This window comes from Cervus elaphus, chromosome 30 (genome assembly GCF_910594005.1).
Source record: "Cervus elaphus chromosome 30, mCerEla1.1, whole genome shotgun sequence".
In the NCBI taxonomy this organism is placed as follows: domain Eukaryota; kingdom Metazoa; phylum Chordata; class Mammalia; order Artiodactyla; family Cervidae; genus Cervus; species Cervus elaphus.
Window position 1 is genome coordinate 23260935 of NC_057844.1, and position 13228 is coordinate 23274162.

Genomic DNA, 13228 nt, shown 5'->3' on the forward strand with positions numbered 1-13228 from the left:
TTCTAAAAACAGTTTAGTATTTTATTTGAAAAAATTAGTTAAAAAGATAAATATACTTTTATTTCCCCTAGAAAACAAAGGAATTCACTAATGGTAAGCAAGCAATCTTTTCTCACAAAAGATACAAATTATATAAAATTTAAGCTCTTGCCTTACATCATACTTTATTTTCTTTAATATATCACATTTATTGAAGGAAAAAGATTAAAATACAGATTAAACACCAAAAGAGATAATATGTAACCAATTACTCTTGCTCCAAAAAAATCATATGAATACAATTGTAAATTTCAGATAGAACAGGCCCCGTTCTGACAATACTAATTTGTTATATATTCTGTATTTGCCAAATAAATATTATCTTACTACTTTTCAAAATATTTTAACCTCACCAAGGTTTTCCTTATACCTCATTTTCTCATTTGTAATTTGGGGACACACCTCTTTTTATAGATCTACCAGAAATTAAGATTTTGCTAATAAGAATTGTCCTCAACATCTTACCAACAAAGTCAAGTCACATCAAACACATTTAGATTTGCTTAAAAAAAAAACAAAAAAAAACTGATTTTGAATCTCATTTTTGGTCAAGTTTCAGAGTCAGAGCCCAAACAATTCTTTGCAAGGGGCCATCATAAGGATAGACATACCATCAATTAGAAGTTGCTGCTTTGGCATTTTCCCTCCAGTGATAGAATACAACACTTTTTCGCTGGTTTAAACACCAGACAAAATGAGCAGACAGTTGAAGTTAGAGTCCACATGTACAACAAACACCTCCCTTTAAACACTAGGCTGACATGCAGCACAGGATGTCTGTCTACACACCTCACACCTATACCCGAGCCGAAGTGCTGAACTTCACCTTGAATTCAGTCCAGGGCAGACACAGAGTGGAAGCCACCTTTACATGACTGCTCTCTGTTTTTGCTGAATGTACATTTCTGCTCCTCCATTTAAGCATACCTACTCACAATATCTAATAAGGAAGCAAATGAATCTTTAAGTAAAAAGATGTTTATTAATATTAGGTCTTATCTTCAAACTATTCTTAAGTTTAGATAATTTTTAATGTACAGTTAAACTTAGAACTAATCTTGTTTTAAAAAAAAAATCCCTGAAACCTCTCATTGTACTCTTTTTCCACCTATTTGTATTCCAGAATTGAGGGGAAATGGCAGAGCCAGAGACAGGGTTAGCAAAGAACAGAGTCCTTCTGTGTGGAGAGCAGATACAGAGCAACTGCTAATAACCCAGGTCAACATGTTACTCACTTGCACATTACTGTGGCCAAAGCAATTACTGGGATTCACATTCTTATGATACAAAGAAAATTGTAACCATCAGATTTCAAAGTAAAGATCAACAGACTAAAAACCAAGAAAACCTTCAGGGTTTTAGGAATGCAGTATTCTACCACACTCAAAGACGATGATCAGGAGAGAAGTGTCTGCACTTGCTGTGGCGATCGGTGTAGAATGCTCCCGGGATCTTTGTACTCATTGACTGGATTCATCACAGCTGCATACACTTCCCCGTAGGCTCTGCAGACTAATTCTGTAGACTGTTTTATGATCTGCTCTCTGTTGACAAACAAACAGATGTGTGTTAACATGTAATCTGAAAACAAAAGACTAAGCAGTCTAAGAAAGTTCCATACTTGAACTAACATATTTCATAATTATCACATATTATTAAAAATCACTGTACAACTACACCAGTTATCTTGGTTTGGGGATAAAAAGTTTTTTTAATATTATTTCTTTATGAAATTTTCTCCATTAGTATGTAGGTTGCAGAAGGGCAGGCGCTGTGTTTTGTTCACTCTGCAGAACCGTGATCGTTAGGATGGAACACTGCCTAATATATTGTGAATTACTAAACAAGAAATAGAAACTGCAACCCACTATCATTGCACTGATTTTGCAAACGCAACTGACAACACATTAACCATAAAGAGGCTTATAACCATTCAAATGTATTAACCCTTCAAATCTCAGAATAACTTACAATATACAGTCCTTTCACCTACAGCTCCTATACTAATAATCACATCTCCTCGATTTTTCATCTGTCCAACAAAGGTGACACCTGTCTGCAACAAATCACAGCATTTTCACAAATACACATTCCTATACAAGCACATAAAATAAGAGAAATAGTTTTAAATAAACTGAAGTAAATGTCTTTAGAAAAAACAGCATTGGGTTCTTTAAATCTGCATTAATCGTTTAATAGTTTTCATGACATTTGGTACATCAACTCCAACTATTTCTACTCCTATATCACTATACCTGGTGATGAAAACAGACTTCCCAGGTGGTTCAGTGGTAAATAAACCACCTGCCAATGCCAGAGATGTGGGAGACACAGGTCCAATCCCTGGGATGGGCAGGTTCCCTGGAGGAGGAAATGGCAACCCACTCCAGTATTCCTGCCTGGAGAATTCCATGGACACGAGCCTGGCGGACTGCAGTCCATGGGGTAAAAAAAGAGCCAGACACAACCGAGCACACAGGCACCGATGAAAACCTTTCTGACTTTCACAGTAACTAAGCTAAAAACGTGTCTTTAAAGCTTTACTCTCAGACCGACTTCTGTCTCCTGTCTCTGTCAGTGTCATAACTACGTGCCATCACTTCAGTTCAGACCGTAATGAGCTCCTGCTGGAAGGAGAAAGCAAAATCCCCAGTCCTCTCCAGCCAGTCTCCTCCACATTTAGTGTAGCTTAAGCACTGTCAGACTAATCTTTCTAAAGCATAATTTTTATCATGTCTCCCCCTTTCCCAGGACCCTTCAAGGCGATTCAGTGTCTTCTTCCAATTTCAGACAAGTCAGAACTCCTTACCCTCTCACTCAAAATCTTTTATAACGCCTTCGGCATCATTACTCTAATTCTGCAGTCCAGCTCAACCCGACTGGCCTATCTGCCCTGCTCTCCCTGACCTCAGGTCCTTCGCTCCCGCACATACCTCCATTAGCCTGCAATGTCTCTCTCATCCACCTTTCAATGCTCTTTAATTCTCAGGAAAAATGGACCCCCTCATCCACAAAGCCTTCCCTGTCCTACAGGGCTAGAAATAACCACTTCTTAGAACATCCACGACCGAAATTATACCTCTGTAAGATTATCTGTGGAAATATGGGGATCAGTGGTCTAAAGAAGAATAAAACTGGTTGAATGGAATGAGGAAGGGAGTCTCACTTATGGTCTTGGGTCATAGCACACTGTTCTGATGGGGTCTCAAACTCTCGATTTGAGCAACCGTGATTTTCTGGAACAACCCGACATTTTCCTAAAGCTTCCAGAATGAGACTGGGTAGAAGGCAGATACGCTGAGTTTTTCTGAGCAGAGTGGAGTAATGCTATTGGCTGTACTACCTTTTTGTTGGAAGGGAGGATGGTAGAAACTGATTTGGTAATCTACTGATGAGGCTTGGAGATTTTTTTTTTTAATCTGCTGATTAGCAATCGCTCCTATAACTAACTGAGCATAACAATAGATGCATCAAAATGACACAACAATCATTTTCCATAGATGACATAGCTGAAAAATATTATAATTAGCATTTTAAAAATCTGTTAACTATAATATTTGACACTCATTTGCAACAAATAATGAATTTTAGATATAGCACATAGCACTTCTAGTTCTCTACTAGAATCAGTAAGAATTTTTATTTGAATTGTTTTAATATTTCATTGGAGCACAGATGATTTACAATGTTGCACAAATCTCTGCGGCACAGCAGACTGACTCAGTTTTACACATACATACATTCTTTCTTCAATATTCTTTTCTATCATGGTTTATCCCAGTGGACCTGTGCTATACAGGAGGACCTTGTTTATCCATTCTAAATGAAACAGCTTGCATCAATCAACTCCAAATTCCCAATCCACCCCTCTTCCTCCCCTACTAAAAGCAGTAAGATATTTGGAGGTTTACAAAACATTACTCACACCTCATACTCTAAAATCTGTGCTCAGTGTGAACACGGTGTGTACTTCTGCTACATGTGAAACATACAAACAAGGCTATTCCTTCTTACAATAAGTTTAACATCAGAATAAGGTACAAAAATGAATATTAAACACAGTTTTAAAAAATCCAGGGTTAATAACTGGTAAATGTAAATAAATTACTGAAAATTCTGAAATAATCAATTTAAAATTTTAATTTCAAATCCATGCGATGAAAAGTTTTAACATTACTAAAGTTTAGTTGTAACTCAGGGCACATTTCCACTTATAAGCCACAACTCACAAGACAGCTGAAAATCATTATAAATCTGCAACACAGAAAACCAGAATAAAGGAACACTGCTAAGACAAATAATTAAATAAAATCAAGCCCGTAAGAACAAGTAAGAGTTTGTAATTCATTTTAAATGTTTGCACTTGATGGCATAGGGCTTCCTCATTCTACTCCCCAGTTTAAGAAGCCACCAAGACAAGGGAGAGATTGAAAAATGAACATGGCTGTGCTGAACGAGATGAGAGATACAAAAGCCTGTGGACAAAAAGTCTTTCACAGAGTGGAAAGAAAAAAGGGAAGGGAACAGAAGTGGTCCTCCTGGCCTAACAGATAGTTGTTAAAGTCAACAGGATAGAAATGCAACGGAAATGGAGATTCTCCAAGTGAATCCGAGTCAAATCCAAACTGTAAAGAACAAGAACTGTGACTGATAGTGATTCCATATTTCTGGACAAACGTCAGAAGTTCATTTATTACTACCCAAGCCAGGTACAGGTCCATATGCTCATATTCATTTATGTTTTCCTAATGAGTTATACATGGCAGAGGTAAAACAGTACAGTGAAGGACATTACTGTCCAAAGATCTTGACTCTAGCTCCAGTTCCACTACTTACCGCTGCCTTGAACAAGTAATTTAACTTTTCCAAGGCTAATTCCAATATCATAAAACAAAATACTGACCTTGATAACATTTACTAGATACTTTCAGCTTTAAAAACTGTATCATTTCATTGAGCTAAGAGCTTTTTAATGAACTGCTGTTAAAAAACCTATATATGCTTCTTCATACACATACACACACATATATGCATCCACATACATCACTTTGTAGAACTGGGTTCCCTGAGTAACGAAACGCTATCAGTGACTTGTACATAAATGGGCAGTGTTTCTAAAGTAATAAAGCAATTTTCTTGCCATTTTACTATCTCCTCCTTTTATTTTTAATGCTAATTACTATGTAAGTTCACCCTTTATGTTAAAAAGTTATCACATATATCTTATGTGTCTGCCTTCTGCCTGCCTGGTGTCTTGGTCCAAATTATTCACTAATATCATGTGTGAAATATGAAGGCCAAATAATGATGAATCATTATAGTGAAAAATAAAATCAGGGTCCAAAGTGAAAAACTTCAAGAACTGTGTAAATACAAAATGACCAGCAAATCATCTCAGTCTAGTCATGTGCTTCTGAAAACGTGGGATATCCTTTTCTACTGATTTTTTCAAGTACAGGTAAAGAAAAGCAGTACTTTTTTTTTTTTTCCACTCATGTATGCTATTTTCTAGCATGGGTACCCACCTCAGATTTTACTTTCTGTATTTTGTTCAATCACAGCCAATCACATACCTGATGGATGTAATACTTTTAGAACTGTTTCTCCATGTTAAAATTCTAAAGATAAATCCCGCTTTTCACATGACCAACAACAGATATGCAAAAGGCCATTTAAAAGGAAAAAGCTTTTGAATGTAAGTCAAGAGTCATCTATAAAGTCAGATCGTTAACTTTCTTGGTCTCTTTACATGTCTTTACATGACATTCTCACTGTAATTTCAAAAAATTTAAAACATGACATACAAATAATTCATTAACATAGGAAATTATTAAGATGGTAAAATTGATTCACAAAACGTTTTGAGGAACTGGTCATTTACAGGCATTTGAGAAGGAAGATGAGAATAAATCAGGTTACATATAAAATGAACTAACGTCTCATAGAGCAGGAAAGTTTCATCTCGGAACCTTTTAATCAATAGTAAACAGAAAATCAAACAAGGGTACACTACCCTAAATAATTTTTGATGGGTCTGTTAACAATGTTTCAATATGACATGAAAAAGACATGCTGGTCTCCCAGAACCTACACACCTTATTTCCATGGTTTGGAAAGTCTTCTTACTTTTGCAAAGTACAGTTGCTGTTTTTTCCCCCCTGTATAGTTTGCTATTCTAGCATATCAGTATCAAAGATAATAATCATGTAGGTAACATGCTATGAGAAAAAATAAGAAATAAAGGAGACGAGCTTATTACACAATTTCACAGAAGTGCAACCTATTTTAGTTATCTATCCGTGAGAATACCAGACATTAAAAAATTATTTTTGTCCAGTTATAAATGTCATAGTATCATAAAACTACAGTTATAAATTCTGACAATACTAATAAACATTATTGTATAACTAAATGGAGATACCATTCTCGTTTTAAAATATGTTCGCTGAAATTACCTTACGTATAATTTAAATAATTATTTAAAGTACTGAGCCATGATAAGAAATCGAACTGCTAACTTTCAGAATCAGCGAGCTTGTCATTAATCAGTACTTGAAGATTCTGGTTGCCATAACAACATGATAAAACTTTCATCATTACCATAAACCCAGCACTTCTAAAAATAACTTATTTCAACATTCAGGTTCTGTGATCACTAAAATTGAGCTTTATTACAGCACCACAGTTAAGAGGCAATCAAACATGCCATCGGAGAAAAGAAGGTGTTAACAGTTTAACTATTCCCGAAAACTAAGAGGAAAAAATATAACTATGTATAATAAATTGGTTTAAAAATGTACATTTTGATTTCTCTTTATCACAATATAAATACCAAAGATGCCACAGTGGGTCAGCTTTCTGACATTCACAGTAACAATTAAAGCGTATCTGAGGTGAGACCAAGGCACAGATCTCACACATGTCTCATACAGCCTATCACATATGTCTAACATGTTTGAGTGTCCTTTTAAAATAGAAAAACAATAAAATCTCAGCATAGAAAGAGTTAATAAAAATATAGTACAAGCTACTGTTAAAGAGAACAGGCTCTGGAATACTGGATTTGAATCTAGACTCTGCTTCTTGCTAACTGTTTGACCTTGTTTCAATTATTTAACCTTTCCCCCAAAAAATGTCCTTTTCTGTAAAATGGAGATACTAATGTACAAACTTACCAAGAAGGTTAAGTAAAGCAATTCATTCAAGGATCACTCTAGCTGAGATGCTAAAATTAGACTGTAGAGGCTGGTGTGGCAATGGTAGAGAGAGCAAGGGTCAAAGCAGAATAGTTTCAAGGCTAATGTGATAATCCAGGCACAGATGATACTGCCTTAGACCAGAGGGGTAACTGCGGAGACAGTCAGAAGAGACTGGAGTCGGCCCTCATACATTTCTTTCTAGGTAAATATTTAATAAAATAGTTCCATGGCATTTTGATTGGGACTACATTGGAATTTACAGATTACTACATTATATACCCAGTTAGAGAAGAATACCATGTGTCCACATTGGAACACTGGAAATCTACAGCAAACATCACACTTAAGTGATGAAATATCAGAAACATTCTCAGTAAAGTTCAAAATAAAATATGCACACTCACCATTACATCTACTATTTACTTGGCGCACCTAGTCAATATAATAAGTTTAATCATAAATACTGAAAAAAAATTAATGACTCATTAACTTCAGATGTCTGTATCAAAAACAAACAAACAAAAAAATCAAGGCAAACAACTGATAAACTAATATAACTAATAGACTAATAGAACAAAATTAATGTATAAAATTTAGTATTTTTCCCTATTTGCCAGCAACAGCTAATGAGAATATGCAATGGAAAATAAAAGACCTTATCAAAGGAGTCACAAAACTGTTTCCTAGGAATAAACCCAACAATATACATGGAAAGTTTTACGAAGAAACTAAGTCTTTACTGAAAATTCTAAAAGATAATCTGGATAAACAGGTAGGTATACCATGCTCATAGACAGGAATACCCATTAGTGGCTTTCTTATTTCTATTTGTTCTTATGTTAGCTGAGTGAATGTTTTACATGCACTTTAAAAGAATGTTATTTTCTGTAGTTATGTGTGGTATTTTCTTTCTATTGGGTTGAGCTGATTAGTGACACTGTTCAGTTCCTTTACACCAAAGCAAGTAGTTTTCTACTTTTTCTATTAATTATCGAGAGAGGAGGGCTGAAATATCAAAATGAATGTCAGTTTATCTATCCTTCTTCAATTTTATAAGCTTAGATGTCATGTTTTTTGAAGCTCTATTAATTGTACATATTTACTATTATATCTTCTTCATGAATTGATCCTATTATTGTGAAATATCCCTCTTTAACTTCGGTAGCATCATCTTCCCATCAGTCTAATTTTTCTGATATTAACATCAGAATATAGCTACTTCAGCTTTATTATAATTTTTATTTGCATGGTATAATATGATCTTTTAACCGTGCCCTTAAAGTGGATTTCTTATAGACTGCAGAGAGTTGGGCCAGGTTTTTACACCCAATCTAATACTTTCAGCCTTTTAACTGGAGTGTGTAGCCCTTTCACATTTAATATATTTATGTTTAGGGCTGAATTTAGGTTTATCATCCTGTTATTCATTTTATATTTGTACCACCTGTTCTTTTTTTCTCTTGTTCTGCCTTCTTTTAATCTAATTGTCTTTTTAACATTCTATTTTATCCACTGGCATATTGTTTATTTTAGTGCTCGCTGTAAGGTTTACAATCTATCTTCAAACAATATTATGCACTTCATAAGCAACCTTCAACACCTTAACAGTATACTTCTACTTCCATCCAAGTTCATCTTTTATGCTTTTGTAGCCATAAACTTTATTTCTCAGTGTTAAGAATCCCATATTCACTGTTAGTATTTTTATTTTAAAGGCCCACTATCTTTTATATTTAGCATTTCCTGCGCTTGTCATTCCCTGGTGTAGACATGAGTTTTCCTGTGGTACCATTTTTCTTCAGCCTGAAGAACTTCCCTTATCATTTCTTGCAGTGCAGTATACTGGTGATAAATGCTCTCTACTTTTGTTTATCTTATCTCAAAATGCATTTTTTTTGCTTTCAGTTTGAAAGATACTTTTGACAAATATACAAAGTTGAAACTGTTTTATCATTCAGCTTTTAAAAAGATGTGATTTACTGTCTTCTGGTCTGAACTGTTTCTAACAAGAAGTCAGTAGTATCCTTATCATTGTTCCCCACAAATAATATCATTGTTCCCCTTAAAATCTTGCTTTTTAAGGTTTCTTTCTCTATCACTGGTTTGCAGTAATTTGATTATGGTGTACCTTAGTGTAATTTTCCTTGTGATTTATTTAGCTTCCTGAAACTGTGGGTTCACATTTTCCATCACATTTGAAAAAAAATTCTTTTATGCCTTCAAATTTTTTATGCCTTAATCTCACTATGACACTTCACTTATATTTCAATGCTTGTTACTGTCTCACAATTCACCACCTAAGATTCTTCATCTGCTCTACAGCTTTTAATTTTTTCCTACCTGAGCTTCAGTCTGGGCGATTACTATTGTTCTCCCTTCAAGCTGATTGATCTTTCCCTCTAGAATGTCCAACTGGTGATTATTTCTACCCAGTGAGTTTTCCTCTTAGTCCCTGAACACATCTGAAACAGCTGTTTTAAAGATCTTACCTGCTAATTCTGTAAACTGTGTTGGTAAGTCTGTTTCTGTCGACAGATTTGTTTCTAGTTTTGGTTCATACTTTCCTAGTACCTAAGTAGTTTTTATTGCATGTTCAGCACTATAAATGTTATACTGTTGATTGTATTTTGCAAGTGTTAAGTTTTGTTCTGGAAGGCAGTTAATTCAGTAAAGATCCACATGATCTTTTAGAGGTTTGTCTTCTCTTTAACTTTATTAGTATGAGTCTAAAGCAGCCTTTACTGTAGGACAGATTAGCCTCACTTTAAAGGCTTAGACTTTCCCAGGTCTCTACACAGTGTGAGTCCCAGTCATTTATCAGTTTGCACATTTCCAGTAGTCACTATTTCTTTGGTAGGCTCACCCTGCCCCTATTACCAAATCTGCTTTATTTTCTGTTTATACTGGTATTCCTGATAGTTAAAGATAGTGGCTTAAAAAGGAGGACTTCCTGGGTGGCACTTGTGTAAAGAATCTGCCTATAATGCAGGAGACCCAGGTATGATCGCTGGGTTGGAAAGATCCCCTGGGGAAGGGAATGGCAACCCACTCAGGTATTCTGGCCTGGAGAATTCCATGGATGCTTAAAAGGAGGCAGTGAAAGAGAAGAAAATTTTTCCATTTACCTCAAAAAACAAACAAACAAAAAAACCCCCAAAATTATTACTTTTAAAGAAATTTACTTTGCTTCTACCATATGCAACAGATGAAGATTCCTCAAAGAATTCTCAAATCATATACACTTTCCTACACACTCACTTTAAGAAGCATCTATAGTCTCTATTTCTTAAATTATTCACACAAAGAATTCTGATTCAATAAGAGAAGACACAGAATATTTTATAAATATGTGTAACTGTGGTTTCTATAGTCCAACCTCTATTTTTATATTATTAAAAAATAAATGTTGGAGTCTGGCACTGAAAAAAGAACAACGCCCTTCCAATTAATCACATGGAAGGAAGGATTCTTTAATAATGCTTTAATTTTCTACCTTTTAATTTTTAATACAACCTCATTTCCTGGCTACTTAAATTCATTCAATAGTTTCTTCCAAGGCTGAAGTATTCAATCAAAATCCACTTTGAGAGGCAGTCAAACTATAACACAAGACAAGAAAAAAGAAGAGTGACCGGGGTCCCCAAGGTACTGCAACCACAGAGACAATCAAAGTTACAGAGAACAGAACATGAACAAAACAAGGCAGGAATCAAAAAGCTTTACACTGCAAAGCTCTATCTCAAAGAAACAATTGATATTTTAAATACACTATGAATAGAAATCAATATGGATATGAAATTATTTTAGCTTAAAAACAGATTACCATTTTGAAAACGTTCAAAATTTAACTGAATAAAAGTTACCTATTATTTCAACGCCTTATAAGTAAGATCAAATGCATATCATGCCTATATAGTACTAAGTACTGAAACAAGTGGTTAAATATAAATATAAAATATAAAAAACATATATAAAATATAAAGTAAATATTAAAAAGTATTTGATTGATTTGATTGAACAAAGTAAATAACTTAAGAAAAACAAACAATTTGAATTATGGCATAATGGAATTTGTTTTATAGTCTCCCAGTTCTTTAGAATTTTGGTTACATTGACAGTATGAGATCTTTTAAGATAAAAAAAAGTATAAAAGTAAAAAAATAAAATAAAATCAGTTACATTGACCACAACTAATGTGGGAACTCCCTAAGAAGGTAAGAGTAGAGGTCTGGTGACTGTCACACTCAAAAGTAATATATTAAGACTGGAATCCATTTCAGAAGTCAAGAATGATAAGCCAAGGATGACTGACAGATGGAAGTCTCTAATGATACATAGCCTAACTTCTTCATGTTGTCATTCCAGTTTCTTCATTAGGTTAGTTATAGTTAGAACCCTAACTCCATGTCTGAGAGAATCCATTTCCAGCCAATTCTAACTGACACCAAATTCTCCCTCATGCTGAGCCCAAAGCTGCCTCCTTGCTCCTCAGAACCACAGAAGGCCAGTGGACCACCTCTGTACCTCGACATCCTTTCAGATATTTAAAGTGTTTTTTTTCAAGTTGCATAGTTCTTTATTGTACTTTTAATGTAAATATTTGTTCAAGAGTGTAATTGACATGTCAGACTATAATCTCTATTAAGACAGTGAAATTGTCTTTTAAATCTTACTCTGTAGTGCACAGAGCACTTAATACACTAGTTGAATGGAAAGAAAAAAAAGGTACAGATGTCTGATTTCCTACTTGTACAAAATTTTGTCAATATTTTTGCTAAAATCAAGAGAGTCACCCAGTATAATCTCTCTTTCTTCTAATTTTAATACCCTTATATTTTAATGTATAGTCCTTTGCCTTGAACACATTTCTAATACGATACTGAACAATTTTATATTTATAGAAACTTCCAGAGTCCAAAATGATCTAAACAGTAGGATATCTGTGTTGCACAATGAACATATTACTAACCTTTCATCACATATTCAGTGCAATTTTGACATGTGTATTAATACAATGGAACTTCGTATTATCACATTGTAGCTTCAATTATATAAGTCTCATTATTTTTTAAAAAAGCATTCACTAAATAGACACTTTCAAATTACAAACATGTAAGGAACAAGTATGAACAGGGTAAGGTCAGATCTCTTAGGGGTGCTGAGGTAGAAAAAAAGGTTGAGAACTATAAATCCTCAATGATTAAATCTTCTTTTTTAAAAAATAATTTTTTTCTAAGAAAAGTAGGTGAATCTTTAGCAGCTACTAATAATTGGGACCAATAAATACTTACTTCACTGTGGCACTTAGAAGAAAGTTCAGTTGTGGCATTAACAGGTTGTCAGGAGCTGACAGATAGCGATCAAACTGAACCTAAATGAAACAGAGAAATTCGAAACACAAAGTACATATATCTGCTAACAGACCTCCTTAATAATCATCCCTTTCTAAGGATTAAATCCTTGGAAAAATCCCATATTCCAAATAACGAGGTCTTTGTGATCAAAATGAGTTATTTCTTCTATATTCTAACTAAATTCACTGCCAAGTGTCAACTCTTTAAGGTACTCAGTTATCAGCAATATCTACTTTAAAAATTTCAAATCCAAGCCATTCATTTTGATCTCCCTCACCAAACATCTGGGTAATAATATTAATAAGATGTTAAGTCATCAGATTTCAAGTCTACTTTACTTTTTAAAATCCAGAGTATCTGTTAATCATTTACTCATCTATTCATTATTAATATACATCAAGCACCTGTTATTGCTAAGGTACCTTACAACATAATGTAAATATAATGGTGAGCAAAAAAAGACAGTCCCTAGCTTCACAGAGCCCATGGTCTAGTGAGAGAGGTAGTAAACAAATGTAAATAAAGGAAAAACCAAGGTACCAATACTATAAAAGCATCCATCAGGAGGACACAGATCTAATCTTTGCATTTGGCAAAAGCGTCTCTGAGCAAAGGACATTTTAAGTAAAATCGTGA

The 13228-nt window shown here is 34.4% G+C and overlaps 1 protein-coding gene across 1 annotated transcript in view; it reads right to left on the reverse strand.

The window, feature by feature from the left end:
* The window catches only part of COG6 (component of oligomeric golgi complex 6), a 49393-nt gene continuing 36165 nt past the window's right edge, over positions 1 to 13228 (reverse strand). The window contains exons 18-19 of the mRNA XM_043892060.1: positions 12530 to 12609; positions 1 to 1583 (exon numbers count right to left, since the gene is read on the reverse strand). Of these exons, the coding sequence (XP_043747995.1) occupies positions 1436 to 1583; positions 12530 to 12609 (228 nt within the window). The 3' untranslated portion in view covers positions 1 to 1435. The remainder of the gene's footprint in view (positions 1584 to 12529; positions 12610 to 13228) is intronic.